At 45.1% G+C, this 25,955-nt stretch overlaps 1 protein-coding gene and 1 long non-coding RNA gene across 3 annotated transcripts; one reads left to right on the top strand and one right to left on the bottom strand.

Annotated features, from left to right (window-relative positions):
- Positions 1 to 483: 483 nt before the first annotated feature.
- On the bottom strand, positions 484 to 24,299 carry CNDP1 (carnosine dipeptidase 1). Of its 2 annotated transcripts, XM_049901160.1 has the most exons (12): positions 23,980 to 24,299; positions 18,019 to 18,144; positions 15,027 to 15,176; positions 14,208 to 14,370; positions 13,379 to 13,467; positions 9,083 to 9,283; positions 8,011 to 8,095; positions 6,312 to 6,472; positions 4,246 to 4,410; positions 2,892 to 3,033; positions 1,031 to 1,178; positions 484 to 570 (listed from the first exon to the last, which is right to left on the bottom strand). In XM_049901160.1, exons 1-12 carry the CDS (start codon positions 24,031 to 24,033, stop codon positions 504 to 506), a joined length of 1,551 nt encoding a protein of 516 aa, XP_049757117.1. In that variant the 5' UTR covers positions 24,034 to 24,299; the 3' UTR covers positions 484 to 503. The 2 variants fall into 2 exon arrangements, with proteins under 2 accessions (XP_049757117.1, XP_049757118.1); XM_049901161.1 differs by lacking the exons at positions 18,019 to 18,144; positions 23,980 to 24,299 and having other exon boundaries at positions 14,208 to 14,695; positions 15,027 to 15,107.
- LOC126085596 (uncharacterized) lies at positions 1,166 to 7,016 on the top strand. Its single transcript, XR_007519313.1, has 3 exons — positions 1,166 to 3,040; positions 4,263 to 4,316; positions 5,364 to 7,016. It is a non-coding gene; the product is annotated as an uncharacterized LOC126085596 (long non-coding RNA).
- Positions 24,300 to 25,955: the final 1,656 nt, after the last annotated feature.

Below are 25,955 nucleotides of genomic sequence, written 5' to 3'. Positions count from 1 at the left end.
TGTGCCTCATCCAATCAGTTCAATGTCTAAAGAGCAAAAAACTGACATTTCCCAAGTGAGAAGAATTCTGCCTCAAGACTGTAACATAGACATCCTAACGGAGTTTCCAGCCTGTGCCTCACCTGCAGATTTTAGACTTTAGCCCACCCAAACACATAAACCAACTCCTTAAAATCTGCCTGTATGTATCTATGTATCTGTCTATATATCTGTGTATCTATCTATCTATCCATCCATCTATCAGTCTATCTCTTATTGGTTCAGCTTCTCTAGAGAACCCTAAGACAGTGTGCAAAAGGACACATTAAAACATTTCCAATGTCTTACTTTTGAAATATTTTATTATTAGTCCAAGTGTCCCAAGACATTTTAAGCAGGAGGTAGGGGAGGAGGCATAATTTACTGAGAGACAATACTTTAGGTCTTCAGCTTCTATCCCTACCCAGGGATATGGGAGGGGGGTTTGTCAGTGAGGCAGATCTGAGCTGGAGTTTCCATCATTATTAATGCAGTTTAGCCATCTCTAGGAAAAAGGCAGCGAATAATTTGGATCCCTCTATGTAGTTCCACCTAACACAAGAAAAAAGGAAAGGAAATTTTGTTATCTCCGATCAAATGAAGGAAAAAACTTAGTCTTTCATTTAAAGAGAAATATTTGGTATTATAAATTTAAAGTGTTGAATATACTATCCTGAGATCTGAGTCTGAAAGGCACTTGGTAAGTTCAGTGTGAAAATAGCATTGTCATTGAAAGAATGGGTTCAGTCCTGAACCATCGAATTTTTAAAAATCACTTTTACTCAGTCTCTTTATTATCAGCATAACAAGGCTATCAGAGCCCAATGTTTCTTTGGTTCTCACTAGTCTGGGAAGTTGAGATTTGATAATCTGCCAAGAATATACATATCGAACGTTCCTAAATATCCTTTAAGATAACACTTCCATTCCTACCTCAACTGAAGGGGAGTCGCCAAGGTGGCAACCCTGGAGTTTGTGCAGTGAGGGGCTAGCCCCCGAGGGATCAGCTAACCTGTTGATTTTCTCATTCTGAGAGTGTTCTCCATCATCAACGGCTCCCAGTGGAAGCATCATCACACTCTTCTGGATGATATCCTGAAATATTTTTGCAATGGGAATGGTTGATCCATCCCGGATCATATCTGGTTCTGTTCCAAATACTGAAACACAGGGAAGGAAGGCATCAGAAGAGAACAGAGACAAGATGACCTGGTAATATCCTCAAGGGTAGTGTTTGCTCTTTCTTTCATCATCTTTCTTTTTCTTTGTCTCTTTTTAACCATTAGAGTAACACCTGGCGTAGGTAAGCTCCTTGACATCATGCAATTTCTATCCTCAAAAGTCAAAAGAATCAAGGAAAAGAATTGTGGTTGCCTTCTTTATGATTACCTACTTTAAAAACATTTAATAAAATTTTTATTTTGGGCTTACAGAAAAGTTTCAAAAATAGCACAAAGCCGGTCCCCTTCTCTTCCTTACTCTGCTCTCTCTAATGTTAATATCCTATTAACCATTGTACAGTTATCAAGAATGGGCCATTAACACTGGTACCGTATTATTAACTAAATTCCAGGCCTTATTTCAATTTTTCTATAAATGTCCTTTTCCCAGTCCAGGATCCAACCCAGAGTCCCGTCTTGCATTCTGTCATTACTTCTCCTAAGGCCTTCCATGGCTGTGACACTCTGGAATATGACTGATCAGAAACTAGGAGAGGCATGGAGCAGTTACTCTCAGAGCCCTCAGAAGCAGTGACAGGTGACCCAATAAGCAAGATACACACAGGCGTACGTGTGCTTACTTACTAATCTGTAGTACATAATGTCACTTGTTTTTCACCACATCAATGATGAGCCGAAACCTGTGTGAAATTGTTCACTACAGATTAGTAAGTAAGCACAAGTAAGCCCTTGCAAACCTTGCTTACTGTAAGCCTGTGCATACCTTGCTTACTGGTTAATCCACCCCTGCTCAGAAGAAATCAACATGGCCAACACCCTGATTTGGACTGCTAAGCTCTAGAACTGTGACACAATAATGACCCACTTTGTGATATTTTGTCATGGCTGCCCTAGGAAACTAAGACACCCACCTACCATCTGAAAACTCCCCCTTGTTTAGGGGAAGACCCCATGTTACAATTCTTGGCAGAGTCCCCTCCTGCTGCAAAAGCCAAGGAGGCAGGAATCCTTCTCCCTGCTCCTGGCAGCCAGGGCCCAGGCACAGGTCCACAGATAAGCCAACAATGTAGTCCTGCCCGGGAGGTGACACAAAGTCAGAAAGAAACTCTTCACGGTGAGAACAATGCATTTATAGGCTAGGTGCCTTGATTTCTTCCTGTGTAAAATGAGGATGTCTGTGGGGATAGCCCTGGTGGCATAGTGGTTAAGAGCTATGGCTGCTAACCAAAAGATTGGCAGATCACATCTACCAGCCCCTACAGGAAAATCGTATAGGGCAGCTCTGTTCTGTCCTCTAGGGTTGCTATTAGTCAGAATTGACTCGATGGCAACTGGTTTGGTTTTTGGTTTTTTGAGTGGGGATAATGGATATAAAGGGCCCTGCACATAGCTTGTACTCAGGAATAGAACCCATATGAAAAGAAGAATCAATAAGTTTTAAACTGTCTGCTCTATCCACTGTCCACCAGACACCAGCCATTGGTTCCACTGTAAACTGGTCAATCAAAATATGTTAAAATCCCACTGAATTTCTGTTTATGGTGATGGTAAATTTAACAACGGATAACGGAGAAGATTGCACAACATGATTAACGTAACTGATGCCACTAAGTTATACATGTGAAAAAGGTTGACTTGGCAAATGTTGTATTGTACATATTTTTATAATTATAAAAAATCTTAAGATCCCACCTGTTCTGATTGCTCTTTTTGCTGCCAGATACTGATTATCTTTAATATTTGCGATCCACGGGTGTATCCCTAGCACCATAGAAACAGCCATCTGGTTAGAACTGTTTCTTTTGGAGAAGATATCTTCAAGATGCTGCTTCACCTAAAAGGTAACGTTTTCAAAAGAAAGAGAGAATTTCAAGTTACTCTCTCATAACAACAAATATACAGTAATCTTTCATCAAGAAACTGATAGACCCTGATGGAGCAGGAGAACAGTGGGATGCAGATCTCAAATTCTCATAAAAAGACCAGGCTTAATGGTCTGACTGAGACTAGAGGGCCCTGGAGGTTATAGTCCCCAGACCCTATGTTAGCCCAAGACAGGAACCTTTCCCAAAGCCAACTCTTCAGACAGGGATTGAACTGGACTATAAGATAGATAATGATACTGGTGAGGAGTGAGCTTCTTGGATCAATTAGACACATGAGACTATGTGGGCAGTTTCTGTCTGGAGGTGAAACGAGAAGGAAGAGGGGTTCAGGAGCTGGTTGAATGGATGTGGGGAATACAGCGAGCAGAGGAGGACTGTGCTGTCTTATTTAGGGGAGAGCAGCTAGGAGTACATAGCAAGGTGTGTATAACTTTTTGTATGAGAGACTGACTTGATCTGTAAACTTTCACTTAAAGCACAATTAATTAATTAATTAATTATTAAAAAAAAAAACTGATGGAAATCCCAACCGGACCAATTCAAGTGTTAAGGATTTTACCTTCATTCTGCCAGAGAGCGTTGCACCACATGAGCCTGATATTCGAAAGGCAGCAAAAGTGGATAATAAGAGTGAGAAGGGGTGGGGTGAGAGGGGGCGACAGGATATTCCCTTAGCTCCTTCACTCAGAGTCTACTTTCTGCTAAACTTACTTGAGGTACACTGATGATAGGTTGATAATTTAGATATATAACTCCTTCCAGATACCATTTTCATTAAAATGGCTGAGTCCAAAGCGGTGATAACGAACATTCTGGTAAAAGGAATGACTGGGGCTGAGACTTTTCTGGCTCCAGCCAACTGTGGGAGGGGCACCCGCTCCATCTATGCATAACCAGTCTTGCCTTTACATCTACTGTTTAGTTCAAAACAATTTCCCATCACTTCAATTTCCAATGGCTACTGATCTGACTACTGTAATTCCAGGTAATTGAGGAAAGATGTTCTTACTGAACAGAAATACTGGTGTGTTGACTTTTATTCCAGTCCTTGTGTATTGAAAAAACCATACTTCAGTGCTCACAAATGAAGTGCTCCCTAAATTGTGATGTGTGGTACTCAGAAACGTGCAGCTAGGTGAGTGACAGTGGACATGTGTTACCTGTTTCTCCACCACAGATGCATTCATGTGAGGGACCAGACGGATGGAAAACTTTCCTATGACTCGACCAGGTATGACCGTTTTGGCTCCAGGCTCATCAAATGCACCCTCAATCCCATGAATAGAAAGAGATGGATACCTCCACAGATGCATTAGAATTTCCTCCTAAATTAAGAAAAATTTCCAAGAAATACTTCATTAAAGTTAAATGTGTCTTCGTCATCTAGTGCAGCTATAACAGAAATACTACAAGTGGATGGCTTTCACAAGCAGGAATTTATTTTCTTACAGTTTAGGAAACTAGATATCTGAATTCAGGGTGCCAACTCTAGGGGAGGGCTTCCTCTGTCTGTCAGCTCTGAGGAAAGGTCCTTGTCTCTTCAGCTTCTCTTTCCTGGTTCCTTGGAATTCTCCATGTGATTTGGCGTCTATGTTTCCCCATCTCAGTTTGCTTAATCTGCTCATTTTATGTTTTGTAGGAGATTAACTCAAGACACACCCTACAATAATCCTGCCCCATTAACATAACAAAGACAACCCATTCCCAAATGGGATTATAACCACAGGCATAGAAGCTAGAATTTTAAAAAACCTAACCTATTGCTGTCAAGTCAATTCCAACTCATAGTGACCCTATAGAACAGAGTAGAACTGGCCCATAGGGTTTCCAAGGAGCACCCGGCGGATTCAAACAGTCGACCTTTTGGTTAGCAGCTGTAGCACACTGTAGCTCTTAACCACTGTGCCACCAGAGTTTCCACACATATTTTGGGGGGATACAATTCAATCCATAACAAATGGCATTGCTTGTATCACTGGTTTCTGTACACCTGTGGCAACTTTCATGACAAGTTCATTATCCTATGACTCAGATGTGCCTGGCTGAGTGACAGAAGTGTGGACCACTCCCCCAGGACATGAGCATGGGACAGTCCTCAGCCGGCTTGCTCTGCCCAAGCCCCTCACTGTCAATGAAGTCCCTCTTTGTCCAAGATCTGTAGTTTGCACTTATATTGGGCAAAGGGGCCCTTTCAGAAACATGGGTTTTGATTAGGAATTTCTATCCCTGATTATCGCAACGATAACTTGTGTATTAAATGCCTTTTATTATTTGGTAGCCTTCAAAGAAACTCTTCGGACGTTTGAACCTGCTTTCTTTCTTGTGATGGCCATCAAAGAGTACGCTGGAGGGAAGAGAGGGTTCATCGTTGCAAACTTCACCACTTCTTTTCAGTATGACTTCCTCTCTTAGCATCTCCCCCAGGAACCAGTATAGCTACCAAACACCAGGGAAGAAAAGCATTAAAGAGGAGGAGGAAAAGAAGTAGGAGAAGAGGGGAAAAAATCTAAATTTGCCCAGTAATGAAGCTCCCAAACAAAAAAAACTGTTGCTGTGGAGTCAATTCTGACTCAAGACAACTCCACGTGTGTCAGAATAGAACTGTGCTCCACAGCGTTTTCATGGCTGTGACCTTTTGGACGTAGATGGCCAGGCCTTTCTTCCGAAGCATCTCTGAGCGGAGTCCAACCTCCATGCTTTGGGTTAGTGGTTGAACTCTTAAGTGTATGAATCACCCAAGGCCTCTATGAAGCTGCAACTTGGTTGTAAATTAAACACCTTATGACAAGAGCTTCTGGCTCTGGGTTCACTTACTACATCAAGGCAGTGATGCAGTCACTTACAGATCAACCCCTAGTGCTCCTGGTTTCATCTAGAAAAATGAATGTTAGAGGTCTTGGAGCTGGACTCTTCTCAGTCATTAAATGTTCAGGAGTCCCAGTTCACTGGCTAAAGGCAGATGTAGATCTGGTCCTCTAAGCAGCTTTGAAGGAGATGCATGAAGGACTGCCCAGCAGGCAGGCCTGAGGCTTTGCCAGCAGACCCCAGAAGGGAATGGTTGAAGGAGGCCACAGGCAGAAAGTGGCCCTGAAAGCCAGCGTCTGGCTGGGACTCAACATCTCTTCTAAGACGCTCAGATTAGCACTGACAAAAAATGAGGCACTGGAAAGATGTTATTTATTATTGCCATACCTCTTCTGAATTATCCATCAACTTGTGACCATACCTTGGTGTCAAACAGAAATTTCTTGACTTGGGTGCTATTCTGGTACTCTCTGAGGTCCAGATCAATGGCCGCGTACATTTTTTTCTCTTCTTCTGTGACTGGAGCCACCTTGTCATAGATTCCCGGGATCAGAATGTGACCAGACGAATCGACAAGGCTACCTGCAAGACACCCAGAGAAGAAGAGGAAGGGCCAGGGGCTTCTCCATCATAACCCAGTGTGACAGCAAGTTCCCACAGGTGCTCAGCCCTGTTTCCTTATGTATTTGTAAGAGCATAATTCAGAAATCATTGTTATGGGTTGATTAGTTGATTCATTTGGAAAACTAAAGATGGTCAAACAGGGTGCTTTTCACCCCCATCTCTGACCCTGATCTGCCTCACCTTAACAGAGCAGCATACATGTGTGGGCCAAATGGAATTAATTCCATGCTCAGCTGAAGCCACACATTCCAAAAAGACAGCACGCAGTGATCACGCTCTGGGGAAATCAAAAGTTCCATGATGCAATCTCAGGGGAAGAGAAAAATCACTTCAAGAAAAAGAGAAAATTAACCTTTTTTTTCCCCTAAAATATTAAGTTTCATGCTATCTTTTGGAAACCACCAAAATACTTTAAAGGAAAATGGGTTGTTGTATTGCCTGAAATTGTCAAGCCTAGGAAATATTGTCCAAGAGTTGTACTTTAGAAAAACTAGAAGCCTATAGCCTGAATATATATATTCATTATTTTTAGAATTCATATATAATGAATTTATATATATAATATATTTCTATTTAATTGAAACTTTATTTTCATTATTTAAACTATATAAATATAATTAATAACATGCAATTTGTTTATATTTAATGGGACAATGATGGAGCAGGAAGCTCTACCACCAAGGACAGAGCTGAAGACCATGAGGCAGCTCCCAGCAGCTCTGCCAAGTGGGCAAGCAGAGCTTGAGTCCAAGTCCAGGGGATGCTAGTGGGGCTGGGGCAGACCTGTGTCAACTGGGAGAAAGAAAAGACTTTCTCAAACTGAGGAGCCCGGGTGGTGAGTTGTTAAGAGCTATGGCTGCTAACCAAAAGGTCAGCAGTGTGAATCCACCAGGTGCCCCTTGGAAATTCTATGGGGCACTTCTACTCTGTCCTATAGGGTCACTATGAGTCATAATCAACTCTATGACAACTGGTTTTTTTTTTTTTTTTAGTGGTGCAATCTTTAAGAGCTACCCAAATATTGGCCAACTCAAATTCAGTAGTCACTCCTTGGAAACCCTCTGAGGCAGTTCTACTCTGTCTTATAGGGTTGCTATGAGCTGGAATCCACTCAGTGGTTGTGAGTTTTGGTTCTCAAATTGACCCCCACGGAGTGCTGCTTTTTGGTGATTTGTCTGCCCAGAAGGGACATGTTTTAAAATTTTCACAAAGGTGCCCTATATGCTAGGTGGGGCAGGTCCAGGCAGTGTGAGGTCTGAGCTTATATCATGTGAAAGCCTCTTTTTAAAAAGAGTACCAACTTAAGCATGTCACATTGCTATTGTCAGAGGCCAAAGCTTATTAGTGGTTACCAAGGTGAAAAGGAGTACGGTTTATCTTCTATTGGACTGTTCCTCAGAGCTGGTTTGGAAACCAAGGGAAGAGATACACCCTGAGTCAAATAAAACTAATTGTCTGTTGCCTCGTGTAAACAGTGAAATGAGAAAAGACATTACCAAGAAGAGCAACCAAATCCGCCATTGGCTCATTAAGAATGCCACCAAAGGTTCCTGAGTGGAAATCCTGGTCTCTACACTTCACCTGCAGAGACAGAGAGAACAGTCATGCTCACTGCCTTTGCGCCTCTACAGCAGCTTTCCGCGTGGTGGAAGGCAGGGCCAGACTGTGTTGGTGATGACCCCAGACCTGAGTCAGACGATGTGGAGTCTCTACGCTACCCACCCCCCTGCCCCATTTTTTCACTGTTCACTGTCTCCTGAATCCCCTAGAAGTGGCTTCATTCCCCCACTATTCCATTAACACCATCTTATCCAAGACCACTAGGATCCCCCGGCCAAATCACTGATGCTTATACAGTTGTCTTCCTCTTGGCTTCACCCCATACTGTCGACCATCCTCCTTCTGGAAAATTTCTCCTCCCTTACTTGTAAGAAACTTTGTCCCTAATTCTTTTCTTACCTGCAGGACAGTTCTATTTATTATGTCTCTATTAATAACTTCTTCTGCTCCTCCTACCACTGCAGCTTGATCTTTGGCTCTTCCTTTCTCTCTTAAATGTTCATCCATATAGATCTGATCTTTTACCTAAATTTTGGTTGATTCCAGAACATTCCACTTGGGTGTGCTTCCAGTACGTCAAATTTCAGTAGATCTAGAACTGAACTCAGTGCCTTTCCCCACAATTACTTCCCGCCAGCTTGCCCATTTGCCAAACACGAAGGGATCCCAGTCTGTCTTAGTTATCTATGCTGCTATAACAGAAATTCCGGTTAGCGGTAGAGTGCATTAACTGTTTGCACCTCAGGGACTCCTGTGAGTCACAATTCCCTCTGAATCCTCAGTCTAGAAAAATGCACATAGGCACACACCCGTAAAGTTTCAGAGGGCTTGTGAACTCTCTCACCACTCCCCAAGACCCTTCTTTGCCCCTCAGGCTGTGTAGCGCAGGTTAAGGGCTCTGCTCCCAGAAAATCTTTTTCCCTTCTTTCTAAGATCCCAGAATGGTCTCCTTGCTCCTGATCGAAAACCAAAACTCCCTCTCTCCCTGCCACAGTGGTGTGCAAATACCTCCACTGTGAAGTAGCTGTTTCCACGGGTTCCATAGGTGAGTGCTGGCTTCTTCCTGCTAATCCACAGATTGTCAGAAATCACGATGTAGTCCACACTGGAGAAGAAACGGTGCTTTTCTCTTCTGACAACTTCCTCCAGCGCAACAGAACCAGCTTCTTCCATCCCTTCGATGATGAACTTAACATTCACCGGGAGGTCCTGAGTTTAACAATGGAACAAATCATTTTCCCAACAAACTGCCCCGCTTGCCCAGTCACCTTTTAAAAAGCCGGAATTTGTTTGTGTTTAACATATTGTTGTTAGCTGCTCATGCACACAGATTGCCAGGCCTTTCTTCCTAGTCTGTCTTAGGAAGTTGCACTGAAACCTGTTCGTCATCATAGCAACACACAAGCCTCCACAGAAAGATGGGCAGTGGCTGCGCATGAAGTGCATTGGCTGGAATTGGACTGGGTCTCTTACATGGAAGGTGAGAATTCTACCACCCAACTACTCATTCCCCTGTATTTAACATAACCCGTTAACCCATTGCCGTAGGACCCAGTAGAGCTGCCCCATTGGGTTTCCAAGGCTGTAATCTTTACGGAAGCAGACTGCCACATCTTTCTCCCAAGGAGCACCTGGTGGGTTCAAACAGCTGACCTGTTGGTCAGCAGCCGAGCATTTAACCACTGTGCCACCAGGACTTGTATTTAACATATATACATTAAATTATTACATACAGTTAAGGGATGGATTATTTGCGTCCCCAATAGCTCTGTGTAGAGCAGTGGAGTTTTACCTACGATTACAAAGAAGAATTCAGGTGAAGCCCTGGCATGCACACTCCTGTAGGGTCCTCCCTGCTCATTGGTTTGATGTTGATAATAAAGAACTTGGGGAAGAAATTCCTAAGGAAATAGCAACATCTGCACAATAGAGCTCTGCTGTGCTTCTGTAGAATATAACATTTTCCTCTTCCTCCCCAAAAGAATTTTTTCAAGAAAGGTTACTCATCTACAATTTGCTTCTCTGTCCTCATAATTCTGAGCATTATAAATGAGAACCTCTTCCTTTGAAAGATGGTCTGATGTTTAAGCCCCAGGAAAATTTTTATTTCAAGTGTCTGTTATTTCTCAACTATGATTTCAATGTGCCTTTTAACGTACTGAAAGGCTTTGATCTTGCAGCAAAATGGAACTGGGGCTTTTCTCTGGTTAATATTAGAGCGTGGGATAACTCCTTTAAAATTTTTACAATGTGCCATTTCCTCTTTTTGGTTTTGATCTTTTTGTATCTTTATTATTTATAACTTCATGCCTTTGAGAACCACATGAAGAGATAAGGTGAAAGTCTTATCCCAGAACCGCAGGAGAAATCTAGAAGGAATCAGCTGCAGATGACCCCTATATACAAACATGCCAATTAGTTCTAGTGAGTGGATGATCTTGTCAAGAATTAATACAGGCAAGACAACACACAATACAGGAGAGGTCAGCACAACTGGACTAAACCAAAAGCAAAGAAGTTTCCTGAATAAACTGAATGCTTCAAAGGCCAGTGTAGCAGGGACGGGGGTCTGGTGACCATGGTTTCAGGGGACATCTAGGCCAATTGGCATAATAAAATCTATTAAGAAAACATTCTGCATCCCACTTTGGTGAGTGGTCTCTGGGGTCTTAAACACTGGCAAGCAGGCATCTAAGGTGCATCAATTGGTCTCGAGCCACCTGGAGCAAAGGAGAATGAAGAACACCAAAGACACAAGGTAATTTTGAGCACAAGAGACAGAAAGGGCCTTGTAAATCAGAGGCTACATCAGCCTGAGACCAGAAGAACTAGATGGTGCCTGGCTACAATCAATGACTGCCTGACAGGGAATACAACAGAGAATCCCTGAAGGAGCAGGAGAGCAGTGGGATGCAGATCTCAAAATCTCGTAAAAAGACCTGACTTAATGGTCTGACTGAGGCTGGAAGGTCCCCAGAGGTCACGGTCCCCAGACCTTCTGTTAGCCCAAGACTAGAACCATTCCCAAAGCCAACTCTTCAGATAGGGATTGGACTGGACTATAAGTTAGAAAACGATACTGGTGAGGGATGAGCTTCTTGGCAGCTCCTGGCTGGAGGGGAGATGAGAAAGCGGAGGGGGACAGAAGCTGGCTGAATGGACACAGGGAATACAGGGTGGAGAGAAGGAGTGTGCTGTCTCGGGGGAGAGCAACTAGGAGTATGTAGCAAGGTGTATATAATTTTTATGTGAGAGACTGACTTGATTTGTTAACTTTCATTTAAAACACAATAAAAATAAAAATTAAAAAAAAAAGAACACAGACACAATGAGGATTAGAAAAGAAGGGGCCTTTGGTCATTCAGTTGGATGAGGGTAATGATTCATTCAAATGTACCACTTGCACTTCTACGTGTCTTAGGAAGTCACACTAAAGTCCTGAAATCTTGAAATATTTGAAAGCTTTTTAAACAAAACAAACAAAAAACGTTGCTGTTGAGTCAATTCCAACTCATAGCAACCCTATAGGACAGGGTAGAACTACCCCCATAGACTTTTCAAGGCTGTAATCTTTACAGGGAGCCCTGGTGGTGCAGGGGTTAACAGCTCAGCTGCTAACCAAAAGGTCAGCGTTAGAATCTACCAGCCACTCCTTGGAAACCCTGTGGGCCAGTTCTACTCTGTCCTGTAGGGTCGCTGTGAGCCAGAACCCACGCGATGGCAATGGGTTTTTTGGGTTTTAATCTTTATGGAAGCAGATTGCCACGCCTTTCTTCTTCGAGGAGCAGCTGGTGGGTTCGAACCACTTAGCAGCTGAGCACTTAACCACTGTCCCACCAGGGTCTGTGAAAGCTCCTTATTAACATTTAACTAACAAATAATTGCTGAGAAGTGTTGGAAATCCTAAGAATTTTCTGCAAATCATGTTGAATAAAATACAAACCAATAGCTACTAAGTGTTGGAGGAGGCAGCTGGTGTTCAGCTTCAGTTCTCTTCCTTAATACCTGGGTGACCTGGGACAAGCATGTCACCTGGCGGGAGCTCATTTCTTTATCTGTGAAGCACGGGTATTAATACTTGCTCTGCCCCTTAGCAAGAGAGTCCAGTGGGGTAAACAAGGCAGGAAGAAAGGAAAGGAGGGAAGGAAGAAGGAAGGAGAGACCGACATTCATTAAGGACCTAGTATTCACTGGCGCTATTTGAGTACCTTGACATATATGACTTTACTTAATCCCTTCAGCAAGGCTGTGAAGTAAAATGATTATTCCTAGTTCACAGATAAGGAAAATGAGTCTCAGAGAGATTAACTGGCTTGTCCCAGGGCAGCAAATATTTCTTAAGTTTTGTTTGTAATTATGTGACTTTTGGATTTGAAATGGGAAAAAAAAAAAAAAGCAGATTTTGGCTTTTATGTAGTTTATATAGGAACTTTCTTATAAAGGTTGCTTTCTTCCCCTTGTGAAAAAAATAAAGAGGGAGAAGATTGGAGATAGGAAGGGTGGGAGAAAGAGGGATCGAGAGAGAGAAAAGGGGGCGAGGGAGGAAAGAGAGAGAGGAACCAGGGCCCTGTTAAATACTCAGGGTTTATTGAGTGCTCATGCATAAGAAGATAACTTCGCAATGGTCAACAAGACTCAGCCAGAAAAATGTTCTGATTTTTTGAAATTTGTCCTTCTAAATGAGATAAAGCAGTTGAGTCAAGACTAGTCAAATACCCTCTCCTCTGCTTATGTCTCCAGAGAAAACAGACTGATGAAGGATTCCCAGGACAGGGGGAGGGGAGTGCACATGGATGTCTTCTGACTTTAAATCCCATTGCACCAAGATGGGGTGTGGGTATGCCTGGTCCCCAGAGCCTCCTCCAGGAGCAGGACATTGGGGAGAGTGTTTGATCTGTGGTTGGTGCCATTTTCCTATTTGTCTAAAAGATAAAAAAAAAAAAAAAAAAAGCTAAGCCCCAGCAGATGGTAACTTAGCCACAGACTCATGATAGTTTTGCTTTGTTTTCTTTGTAATGTGGTTAACGGTTCAGGACCCAGACCTTTGTTTGGGTGCCATCTCTGCCACTTACTAGCAGGGCCTCTTTAAGCAAGTTCCTTAACCTTCCCAAGCTTCACTCTCCTGGTCTGTAGAACAGATGTAATTATAATACCACCTAAAAGACTGCTAGGAGGAGCAAATGTCATAACTCAGCTTAAAACTGGGACCACAGTAAGCAACTCAAAGCACCTTTTCATCATCTTCCTCGCCATCACCACCACCATCTCCTTCATCCTCTCTCCCAAACACAGCTGGCTGCCTACCTGCTCCAGGGCTCTGAAAGTGCTCACTGCATTGATCCAAGCTAGAACGGGGCCTTTGTTGTCTGTTGCTCCTCGTCCGTAAAGTTTTCCTTTAAAAATGGGAAGAATTTTCAGAAGAGCATTGATAAGCTTCACCAGGTTGAGTGTGTTAAAAACAGAGTCGTGTTAGGCGTTATCATTTTAACAATGCTTTATTTTTCCAGTCACAAATCTTGCTCTGGGATTGCAAAGTATGACTTCTTGTGTACAAATAGTGTTGCCGTCAGCTAATAGAGATAATTTGAAACACGCGGGCCCTTTGGCCTTCACTGTAATTAGCTATTTTGTCCAAGTTCACTGAAAGGGATCTGAGGATCTACTGCAGAACGTCATGTAACATAGCCCCTCATTTTGAGATTTTACAATTAGCAGAACCCACCCAGTGCCGTCGAGTCGATTCCGACTCATAAAACAATTAGCAGAGGAAAGAAAAAAAGATGCGTATGTACCTCCAGTAACCTTTCATCCTTCTTCGTTTCTTATAAAACATAAATGACCTTCAGTATTTTTAGTAAGGAAAATGCGTGGCCTAGAAGTCTCTCTTCCTCACAACCCAAGAACCCCCACCCTGGGGAGGAAACTCACCCAGGCCACACAATGGTTCTAGTTTCCTTCACAAGTGAAAGAAAATCAGCTTCATTGAGACAAGTGATAGACCCTGAGAACAGCATTTTTGTTTGTTCTTAATGACAGGGTAAGGCCTGGAGCCTGGGACCACGTCACATCTTAAATCTGACATGCCACCCCTTGTCCACAGAAGCACTGCTATGACATAGTGTCCTTCACTGACCGTCCACTTCCGTCAGCGTGTATGGGTCTGACAGCCACCCATCTTCCTTGTTGGCTGGCTGCACATCCAAGTGGCCATAAAAGCACACAGTGGGCTTCTTTGGGTCATTCCCCAGCTCAGCCAGGATGATGGGAGGAATTGGAAGACTCTGATCATCAGGAAACTGCAGAAGGAGAATGGGTCCCATGAGGGAACGCTCCTGTTCTTCCAGAAAGTTCAAAGGCCTGACATTAGGAGTCCTGTGTCTACTGCTGGGTCCATGTAGAGCCCACGTCATTTTTCTCAGCTTCTAGTTCTCTAAATAGGTACCATGAGGCATTTCAAATTAAGATCTAAATCACAGTAAGAAATCAAATATTTCCTTAAATGCACATGGACAAACAGTATACTTAACTGAACACGCTCTTCAATGAGAACTTAGATCTCAAGGAGCTTAAATTTGGTGGCTAAGATCCTGGAGCCACAGACCATTCTGAGACACAGCCACCCTAAAGCAAGTAGCATCAGTGTCAGATATAAGATTGTCACTGGTGATTGAATGGAAGCTCTGAACAATGAATCTTTGAGAGGACCCTTTGAGGAAGATGCATTTGAATTTAAGGAAAAGAGTAATTTTGGAGAGATGTGACAGATTAGTACAGAATATAACTACAGAAGGCAGGTCTTCCCATAAGAAGCTAACCTTAACTTATTTAGAATAAAGACTATGGGGGCATCTCCATTGAGGACAAGGGTCAGCCCCTATTGGCCACAACCAGAGCAAGGTGCCGCTGACCCCACCAGGAATGGCAACCAGTGGTCAGAGGGGCCCACTTGCACCTGCTGAGTGCCCATGTCCACGAAGTCCACACTGGCTCCCAGGCGCTGGAGCTTGTCTGCTGCCATGTCCATCATTTTCAGGATTTCTTGTCTGAGCCGAGGCACGGGTTGAACAGAGTCACTCTCCACAGCCACCCACTCCTTAAGTGTCTGTAGGAAAGGCAGCCTTGTGATTAGCATGAGAGAGGGAATGAACGCCATGTCCTGCAGGATGGGAACCCACATCACCAGGATGCCACCATGCAGAGACATCAAATTTCCAAACGTTCTGCAGGCAATCGTGTCCTGGGTACAGAACTAGTAATCAATGTGGTATAAGTTACTCTCCCAGCCTCAGCTTCCTCATCTGCACCAGAAGCGTGATGCTCCTTAACTACGGTATCCAGATTCTAGGAGACCAGAGATTTGTGACTGATAATGAAGACAGCCAAGGCAGGCTGAGTGAAAGGTTGTTTCCCTTAAATTATCTGGGGTCCACCAGGCTTGCAAAGAAGAAGGGCAAGTGTCTCCCCCTTGTGTCTGATCACTTAGAACTAGAAGCCCCAGCCAAATAGCCCCAGTCTGTTCCCAAATGAAGACTTCGTTGTGTCTTCATTTGCTTCCCACAAGTCTGATTTACGTCCCCTGGCGGTCTCAGCCGGGTTGCCGGGCTCCCTGTGACCATCCTGGGCTTTCAGCCTTTGTGGTGGGCCCTCCACCCCTTCGAGCAGGTTGGTGATGCAGCCAAGGACTTGCTTAACTCAGGGCTGTGCAGGCAGACAGACTCATCCCTAATCCTGGCTTTGCCTGCTCACTTGTATGTGCTTTTGAGCAAATTACTCAGCCTTTCCCAGTCCCAGCTTTCTCATCTGCACAAGGAGCGAGATGCTCCTTAAGTCGAGGGCTGGGTAAGGACCGAGCGTGGCTGGGTGAGGGCGGAGCATGGCTGGGTGAGGACGGAGCATGGCTGGGTAAGGACCGAGCGTGGCCACGTGCGGATAAGATGCAGCACAGAGCCTGCTGGTCACACTGAGTTGCGGGTAATAATCATCCACACTCCAGTACTGGCACCCGAGCTGCTTATCCTGGGACAGCCATGGTTTTGATGAATGACTGACCTTCCACTCTACCTCCTCACTTCTTTCCGTTTCATCTCTCTATCCTGGTGGTAGCACTTTTATAGGTATTTATTTAACCTGAAGACATAGTCCATTTTATTGATGTTGAAGGTTTTCCAAAGCCAGAATCTATGGAAATCAATCAAGTTCAAACAAACAAACAAAAAAAAAACTAAAGCTGTTTCTTTCAAGTAGATTCCAACTAACAGTGATCCTATAAGACAGAGTAGAACTGCCCCATAGGGTTTCCAAGGAGCAGCTGGTGGATTTGAACTACCAACCTTTTGGTTAGCAGCCTGAGCTCTTAACCAATACACATTTGAGGAAGTCAGGAAGAAGAAATGTTTTGGCTGAAAGGCCAGAATCAGCGCACACAGTTTCTCTGCCACCTGCTCATTCCAGCCTTCATAGGATGCCCCAGTCGGGCTTCCAAAATCTGAGGCGTTTTTGTCTCATCAATATTTTCAGATGAGGAAGGAGTAAGTGAAGGTCATGCTCGGAACTGTGGTCAGCACAGTCAGCTTTGTTCCTTTAGCAAGATACAGAAATGTTTGATGTCTAATTATGTAAGCAATACTATTGCTAAAATGGATCAATTATCCAATAAAAATTTATTGAGACTATGTGATAACACCCAGTGTGAGGTGCTCAGGATACAAAGTCCAGTGAGGGCTCTGGGTGCCAGGCTGGGGAGCACAGCAGCATCACAGAGGTGGGGGGAGGGACACCCTGTGAGCATTCAGAGTGCAGGCTTGGGACTGCAGCAGCTTCACAGATGTGAGTTGGGTGGGTTGGGGAAAACACCCCGTGAGTGCTCAGAGTGTAGCCTGGGGAGCGCAGCAGTATCACAGAGGTGGGGGGACAACCCGTGAGTGCTCAGAGTGCAGGTTGGGGAGTACAGCAGTGTCACAGAGGTGAGGATGGCCTGGGGGGACACCGAGTGTGTAGATACGTGGCAGGTGGCAGGGGAGCACAGGGCAGTGATGAAGTAGAGCTACCAGATAAGTGGGGTTCACATACTCCTGCTTCTCCTATACCCCCTCCTTTGTTGCTCCCCCGCCTTCTCTTCCCCTCTCTCTCACTCTATAGCCATAAGTATAGCCAGGAAATCCATTGCTGTGGAGTTGATTCCAACTCAGGGTGACCGGATGTGTGCAGAGTAGAACTGCTCCATGGGGTTTTCAAGGCTGTGACATTTTAGAAGCAGATCACCAGGTCTTTTTCTTTTTGAGGCACGTCTGGGTGGGTTTGAACCACCAACGTTGGTTAATAGCCAAGAGCTTGCCCATTTGCGCCCCCGCCCCCCCGCCAAGGACTCCAGACGCACACATAGACATAGATATATTTGTGTACCACACACAGGTACAGGTGGTAGAGATCGCCGTAAAGGTGGATTAGAAATGAAGCAGAGGATTAAGAGGAGGAGGGAAAGTGCAGGTTGCACACATACCACAAAGCAAACAGCTTTGACACTGAACTTTGCAGAAATCCCTAGCTCTCTAGCTCCATCTAGGTGTTCGGCGAGCCTAGAGCCAAGCTGTATTATGGAGAAGGCTTTATGGGGAAGGTGGAGGGGCCCCAGGAAGGGTTAGGACCCTCTGAGGCGAGAGCCCAGGGTCAGCATGAGCCCAGCGAATTTTTGGGTGCCTCTGCAAATGGACAGCCCTCAACAAGTGTCCCTGGAATGACAGAGCACGCCCTTTTTAGGAGGAATGGCTAAGAAGTGCTCTTACAGAAACCTACTGGGCATTTTCATTCAAATTCAATAGAGTCACAGACATCTTCAATGAAAATAAGTTGTCAGGCAAAAAATGCCTGACACCTCGCAGCAAATTATCACCTTGCCCAGCACCCAGAGGGCAGAGCCCACACAGGCTGTGCCTGGGCTCTCCTACCTGTACAAATTCATCCTGATGCAGATCGATGTGCTGGAAGACCTTCTCTAGCAGGCCAGAGGGCGGTGCCGGAGACGAGAACATTCCTCCCTCCAGCAGCAGCAACAAGGCGAGCACAGAGGAGGCCTATGGACAGTGGACCAGGGGGAAATCAAAATGCACAGCAGGCCTGGGGCGGGCAGCCCCGCGCACACCCAGGGAAGTGTCGTTCCCCGACCCAGCTCCACTTCTCCAAGGTGAGCAGCTGGACCCAAATAGCCAAAGGCGGTTGGCAGGGAAACGATGCACTTTTTGCCACATCTTTTCCGAAATACTTCATTTTGAAAACTTCACTTTCAAGGCTAAAACACTTTAATAAGGCAGAAAGCTAATAACAAGCACATCTTTAAACAATGCTATTCGTTTATTCCCAGGATACAGTCTTTTTCTATCCATCAACTCCCTGTAAAGCTAAGGCAGTGCTCTGCGTCCCAGGATCAAGGGCAATGTTTGTAAGAGGGAAGTGTGAGCTAATAAACCTCTGTGTGTAACCGCTTTATTACAAAAAAACATTTTGTAAGGAATGCCTACAATCCTATGCAGTATAGTGAACTTTGTACTCACCGGCCTATGCAATTAGGGCACTGTCAAAAGAAAGAAAGGAAAGCAAGATTTATAAACCATACTGGATAGATAACACTGAAGGACTGGAAATAATTTTGCCCTGCTGGTCACACTCCAGCTGTCTTTGCTGGCTCCTCCTCCCTCTCTGGTCACTCTGTTTTCATCTCTAGGGGGTCTCTCCCTCCCTCTCCTCTAACATGGGACCTGGGCAAAGACCCCCTTCTTCCTCCCCTCATTCTTCCTGTGACCCCTTCCCAGTCCCCCCCTTCCCTGGCATGGCTATCACTTAGGCCAGCTCCAAGCTCTGCAGTCTTCAACGTCCATCTGCTTGAGGTAATTCTACCTGGAAACTGTCTGGCACCTGCAGGAAAGTGTACCTCCTGATCCCCCACAATCCTGTGGCAGGTTGTACAAGAGCCCCTCCACCATGGCAGCAGCGGGGACCCCCAAGCCCTGTTGGAATGGAGGCTGCTGGCCAAGACCCACAAATACGAGCATTCACCTGGAGGCCGAGCCCCTGCCCCAGCGACCTCTCCCCTCAGAACACTTGGTCATCACTCAAAGTGGCCCCAGAGGACAGGCTAGGAAGAGGGGAAAAGGAGGAAAAGAGGGTAGGAAGAAGTGAGGGAGAGGGGGCTTGGGGCCTGTGGCCTCTGTGTAGACCAAGTTTAGGCTCCTGTCTCGAAAATCGACCTGCTGGTCGCAGGTGACTCACCTGTAAACCAAAAAAACAAACCCACTGCGGTGGATACTGACTCATCTTGACCCCATAGGGTTTCCAAGGCTGTAAATCTCTCTGGAAGCAGACTGCCACATCTTCCTCCCACAAAGCTGCTGGTGGGTTCAAACTGCCAACCTTTTGGTTAGCTGTCGATCGCTTTAACCACTGTACCACCAGGGCCAAATTCACCTGTGGCAGGAAGAAAGCAGGGAGGCTTCGGCACGAGGGGTGCCCATTTCAGATAACACATTCTGGTCCTTTTCGGTGTTTGGCTCTGAAATCTTATCCATGATGGTTTCGAATGTTTAAGCTATTTTGTATGATACAATTATGATTTGTTAATGTATACTTTTAAAAAACATTTTACTGTGGTAAAATATCGATAACAAAATTTGCCGTTTTAACCCTTTTTAAGTGTACAGCTCAGTGACGTGAATTACATTCACCGTGTTGTGCGACCATCACCGATACCTATTTCCGAAGTTTCATCATCCCAAACAGAAACTCAGTGTGCATCAAGCAATAGCTCCCTATTCCTCTCCCCACTCCTGCCCCTGGTAACATCTAATCTACTTCCTGCCTCTATGCATTTGCCTATTCCAGATATTTCATACTTCCGGTTGATTCCAACTCATAGTGACCCCATGTATGTCAGAATAGAACTGTGCTCCGTAAATTTTTCAAAATGGCTGATTTTTTAAAAATAGGTCACCAAGCCTGTCTACCGAGGTGCCTCTGGGTAGACTCAAACCTTCGGCCTTTCTATCTGTACCACCTAGGGACTCTTCACACCCACTAAAAGAGCTATAATCAAAAAGACCAATAATAACAAGTGTTGGCAAGGATGTGGAGAAATCAGAACACTTATACACTGCTGGAGTCCTGGTGGCCTCAGTAATTAAGAGCTCAGCTGCTAACCAAAAGGTCAGTAGTTTGAATCCAACAGCTACTCCTTGGAAACCTTATAGGGCAGTTCTAGTCTGTCTTACAGGGTCACTATGAGTCAGAATCAACTGGACGGCGACAGGTTTTTTTTTAATATGCTGCTGGTGGGTCTATAAAATGGAGCAGCTGCTCTGGAAAACAGTCTGACAGTTTCTCATAGAGTTACCCTATGATCCAGCGATCCCACTCTTATTTATATACCTGAGAGAAATGAAAACATATGCCCACACAAAAACTCATACATGAATATTCAGAGCAGTATTATTCATAATAGCCAAAAAGTGGAAACAACCAAAATGCCCTTCAACCTATGAATGGGTAAACAAAACGTGGTATATGCGTACTGTAGAATATTACTCAGCCATGAAAAAGAACGAAGTACTGATAAATGCTACAACACGGATGCACTTTTAATACCTGCTAAAAAAAATTTTTTTTTTAATGAAAGAAGTCCATTTATAAAGGATCACGTATTATATGATTCTATTTATATAAAATTTCTAGAATGGACAAATCCATAGAAACAGAAAGTACCTTAATTGTTGCCTAGGGCTAGGGGAAAGGAGTGGTAGGGAAATGATAGCTTTCTTTCTGAGGTGATGAAAACGTTCTAAATTTCATTGATGATGGTTGCACAATCCCATAAATATACTAAAAATCCTTGAACTGCACACTTTAAATGGGTGAATTGTAAAGTATGTGAATTCTATTGCAATAAAAACCCCTTTGCCATTGAGTCTCTTCCGAATTATAGCGACCCTATAGGACAGAGTAGAACTACCGCATAGAGTTTCCAAGGAGTGCCTGGTGAATTTGAACTGCTGACCTTTTGGTTAGCAGACGTAGTTCTTAACAATTACACCACCTGGTTTCCTATTACAATACAGTTGTTATAAAAAAGTATAATCATAAATACAACTACTCATACAACAATAGAAATATATCATTGAATATGAAAAATGTATATGAAGGGAACCAAGTAGTGATTAGGAGCCCTGGTGATGCAACATTTGAGAGCTCAGCTGCTAACCAAAACGTTGGAGGTTCAAATCCACCTAGTGGCTCCATGGGAGAAAGACCTGGCGATCTGCTCTTGTAAAAACTATAGCCTAGGAAGCCCTATGGGGCAATTCTACCCTGTCACATGGGGTCGCTATGAGTCCCAGATCGACTCGATGGCACACAACAACAAAGCAGCGGTTAGGTCCCTAGGTGGTACAAATGGTTTGCCCTGGACTACCAACTGAGAGGTTCTCGGTTCGTACACACCTAGCACTGCTTTGGGAGAAAGGCCTGGCGATCTGCTTCATTAAAGATTACAGTCAAGAAAGTTCTACGAAGCAGTTCTACTCCATAACACATGGGGTCACCATGAGTCAGAATTGATTCGGTGGCAACCAGTTTGGTTTTTTTGGTTTAGTGGTTAAAATCTGGGTAAAAGAGCAAATCTTGCTTACGAAGAATAAAGAACTTTGTCCAGTAGGTGGTGCTAGTGAGCCATCAGCTCTCCCTCTGCTGCCTTAATGGCTGCCAAATTCATGTCCTGCTAAGAAGGAAGCTGGTTCCAGCTAAGCCCTGAGCTGGGAAGCCGTGTAAATAAGTCAGTGACAATGACTCGCTAAAGCTCCAGTGGCAGGAAGGCAGACCGCAGGGTGCCGAGGAAGACTCTTGACAAAAAAAAGTAGATTATTTTTTGCTACCAATCCACCTAAATTAGCTTTTGTGCTTTTATTTTCATTTTCCATTCAATTTCCATTGTGAAAAACAAAAAAGGGAATTTAAAGAAGCAGCAGCAGTAGCAGCCATAGGACAAGGAAAAAAACAGTCTTTGTGAGGACCAAAGTGGAGGATTCCAGATCCCACAGGAGCCTCAGCCCGAGGCTCCTTGCAGGATGGGGAGAATGCGCAGGACTGGTCACTCTCAGTGATGGCTCTCTATGATGTAGTCTTGACAACAGGGTCTTCCCCATCCTGCTTTCCCTTCCCCCACTGCTCCCCCAGCAACAGGGCCAGGCTCCTTGCTGTCGGCCCCATCCTGCCTTTAGGACACTTGGCAGGGCCCTGGGGTAGGTATCTAGTGCTCTCTTGCTTGCCTTTACCTTCTTTTAGTTTTCTTCCATCACAGCCATGCCTCCCTCTGACCTCAGCACCCCATGGCAATCTGGGCTCAAGAACGTCTGCTCCTGGCTTTGGAGAACTGAGAAGTGATAACCGGGACTGGGGGCCTGAGTGTGGAGTCCTTGTCTTGGAGGGTTTTCTGGGACATCTTTGACAAGCCCTGCTTTGGCTACAAGACCCTAGAGAGAAACCATTCTGGCTTCCTAGGCCTGTGGTCATGCCAGCTGGCTGTCCTTAGATTCAGAACAGGGGTCACAAGGGCCCTGTTCTGCATCTTATCTTTAAGTACTTTGAAAGTGGAGACCTCAGAAGTCCTGTCAAATCCTCTGGTTGCGTTGACTACCGCAGCCCCACCCCACTGCTCCCCCAATCAGCTCAGCAACCCTTCCCTAGGTTCTTACAGAATCTGGAAGTTTCTCCTGTCTCTTCCTCCCCCCATCTCTCCCCAGCTCCCCATGGAACTCTGACACTGTTTATCCTTCTCCTCTGGAAAGTCTGACCACCTGTGCTTGACGACCAGGGCCCTGAAGTGGGCAAGGCCACCTCAATCCATGACGTCTCCCCAGTGAAAACGGGGGGGGGGGGGCTGGGCCAGGGCTGAGCCGTGCAGACCGTAGTTTTAGCTGTTCCTTTTTCTGATGGTGACCAGAATAAAGAAAAGAAGATGAAAGCACTGGCCTCCCACCCCACAGATCTTTGGACTGAGGGCTGTTACCCCAAAGTCCACACTGTGGCCGATCCTCGGCCCTTCTCACCGGTCAGCTTGGAGGCCAGGCGTTTATTCACCTGCCGTCGCAGAGTTTGTGGGTTATGGAAGAGGTTGCCCTGGCCTGTTTCTGCTTGGATGCACCGGTTATAACACAACAAAGAAAACTTGATAAATTTAGTCTATCTCATCACTGACAGGATTAAAAAAAAACAAAAGCAGGCTTTTCTGGACTCTGCTCACCATCCAGAAGATGGGGCCCTGAGCCAGTGCATTCCTGCAGACAGGCAGATGGACTCAGGGAGCCTCCCTGGTGAAGAATGGGATGACTAAAATGTGCCTTCCTACAGAGAGTAGAGACAAACTCCAGCCCCCAAGGAGGCAGTACTTCAGGGAACAAAATTCCCCAAAATGTCCCAAGATGGCCCATCTCTCCACCCTCCTCCTTCTGGGTCTACCCAGAGAGTTGACCAGACAGCTAAGCCAAGGCCGGCTGAGTGGGGCCCATCCCGGGACCAGAGGGGAGGCCTGTGCACTAGTTACCTCAATATCAGGCAGACTGGGATGGGGACAGCGGCCACAGGAGCCAGGGCTGTAGGAGGAGTGGGCCAGGAGTCCCATGGTGCTGTCCTGGCTCCCAGTCCGAGCTGCCTGACCAGCTGCTGAGGACAACAGAGGCCCTGACGCAAGGTAACAGCCTGACTCTGGGGTGGTCAGGAACATGGCGTGAAATAGCACACACAGCATTTAGCCCTCTGCAGGCCTGGAGGCTCTGCACAGAGTCCTGCCCACCAAGAGGACTGAGATACACCCAGGTGGTGCCACTGCTCCAGGTTCCTGCTGTTTGGCTCCCTGTGGTCTTCCTCACCTGAGGACAGAGGCCTGGACAGCTGAGCAGCCTCGGAGAGAAACAAGCTCGCATCGGTGGCACGTGATGCTGGGGTGATAGGAGCGAGAACAATGTCACTCAGGAAGTGACCAGGGAACGGGGCCGCTGCAAACATCAGTGGAGAGACAGCCCAGCTTTGCACCTCTTCTGAAGCCTCTGTCACCTGGAAGCTGATCAGCAGCTGACACACGTCACCGAGAGGAAAAAGGTGAATGGAGTAGCCAGTCCTGTGCTTTCTACCGCAAGAAGGTCAACCAACGTCAGCCAAGCAGACACAGATGTGCTGTGCGGATGATTCATCAGCAGTAGGTCAGCTTGACTGTTGGCTCAGGGACCAAGTCTCTGATCCCAAAATGCCAATGCCAGGACACGGCAAAAGCCATAAACCCAAAACATCAGTGGTAGGTTCCAGACACTGGAGGTTCCAGGCCAACATGAATTTTGGGGGACAACCCATTATACACTTCTTTCTATTTTTTAATCACTATCTAATATTCTATTATTTGTTGATTTACTTAATAATTATCTGTCTGACCCATTTGAAAGGACCAGGACTTTTTCTTCCTTATTTCTATATCCCTTTGTTCCAGGGTTTTAAGTGCCTAAACCCTGGAACACCCAGGAAATCCTGGTGGCGCAGTGGTTAAGAGTTCAGCTGCTAACCAAAAGGTCGGCAGTTTAAATCCACCAGGTGCTCCTTGGAAACCCTATGGGGCAGTTCTACTCTGTCATATAGGGTCACTATGAGTCAGAATTAACTCGATCGAAGCAGGTTTAAGTGCCTAAGAGTCCTGGTGGCACAGTGGTTAAGCACTTAGCTGTTAACCAAAAGTTGGCAGTTTGAACCCACCAGCCACTCCACAGGAGAAAGATGTGGCAACCTGCTTCCCTAAAGATTTATGAGACAGTTCTACCCTGTCCCACAAGGGTCGCTATGAGTCGGAATCAACTCCACAGCAATGGTTTTTTTTTTTTAGTGCCTAAAACATTGTCTGCCGTTCAATCAGACCCCACCCTATGCATTGAATAATTCGATGGTAATTAAATGCATAGTCTTGAAGGACATCAGTAGTAGTTGATTTTCACTAATATGACTACTTCTATTTTAGCATTGTATAGAACCTGTATCCTGAGTCATTCTTGATCCCAAATCATAACCTGTTACTTCCCTAATAAACCCCATAATTGTGAGTATGGTGTGAGTTCTGTGTGTCCATTCAACAAATTATCGAACCTAACAGAGAAGTAGAAAGTGTCGTGGGAGGGACAGCTGGTGTCAGAATTGGTGAAAACTTTGGAGCGAAGAGGCATGCCTGAACTCTACCTCACAGGAATCAGCTCTGGACTCTTGTTGATCTTGTTGATCTTGATTCTCCTACCCCCTGAAATTAGACAAGGAGGTCAGATGCTCCTGCCACAACGTTTTTGCAGGCTTCCTGGGTGAATACTTCAATAATGTTTTCCAAATTGTCCCAATCATGTTCTCTTTGACTATGTCTAGTCTAGAATTTATACTATCAAGTTATTTCAATGACTATTTTTCATTTTCAGGATTTCTACTTTTTCATATCCATCTATTGTTGATTCCTACATGCCAGCTTATTATATTTTATAAACAGTACCCATTTTAAACTAATTCTATTGTTCACATTCCCATATAAGTAAATCCACTTCCCAATTGTTAATTTTGTTACTCATCTTTTTCATTGTTAGTTTTTCTTATGTACTTCAGAATTTTAACTTGTAGCCTCAACTAGAATGTGGTTCCCTCTCTCTGAAATAACTTCTGCCTAGATTTTTTGCGGTCTCCTCCCCCTGGGGCTTTGAGATGCCCAGTCCAGATCCAGGTCTTAAACTGGTGGCTTGGCATTCCAAACAGAGTTCACTGGAGGACAGGGTGTGTCACCAGGGGGAGCCTTCCCTAGCCCCTCAGTTTCACACAATGACACTCTCCT

The sequence above is a fragment of the Elephas maximus genome, chromosome 11 (assembly GCF_024166365.1).
Source record: "Elephas maximus indicus isolate mEleMax1 chromosome 11, mEleMax1 primary haplotype, whole genome shotgun sequence".
NCBI lineage: Eukaryota > Metazoa > Chordata > Mammalia > Proboscidea > Elephantidae > Elephas > Elephas maximus.
Note: the sequence above shows the minus strand (reverse complement) of the source record. Positions and strands in the feature narration are given on the sequence as shown.

Excerpts from the sequence above, each read along its gene's own strand:
- CNDP1 (XM_049901160.1), bottom strand. The coding sequence starts at position 24,033 with ATGCGAGCTTGTTTCTCTCCGAGGCTGCTCAGCTGTCCAGGCCTCTGT. Across the intron at positions 15,177-18,018 it reads ATCAGGATGAATTTGTACAG|ACACTTAAGGAGTGGGTGGC; the intron begins GTAGGAGAGCCC and ends CCTTTCCTACAG. Across the intron at positions 1,179-2,891 it reads AAAAAGAGCAATCAGAACAG|TATTTGGAACAGAACCAGAT; the intron begins GTGGGATCTTAA and ends CCTGTGTTTCAG.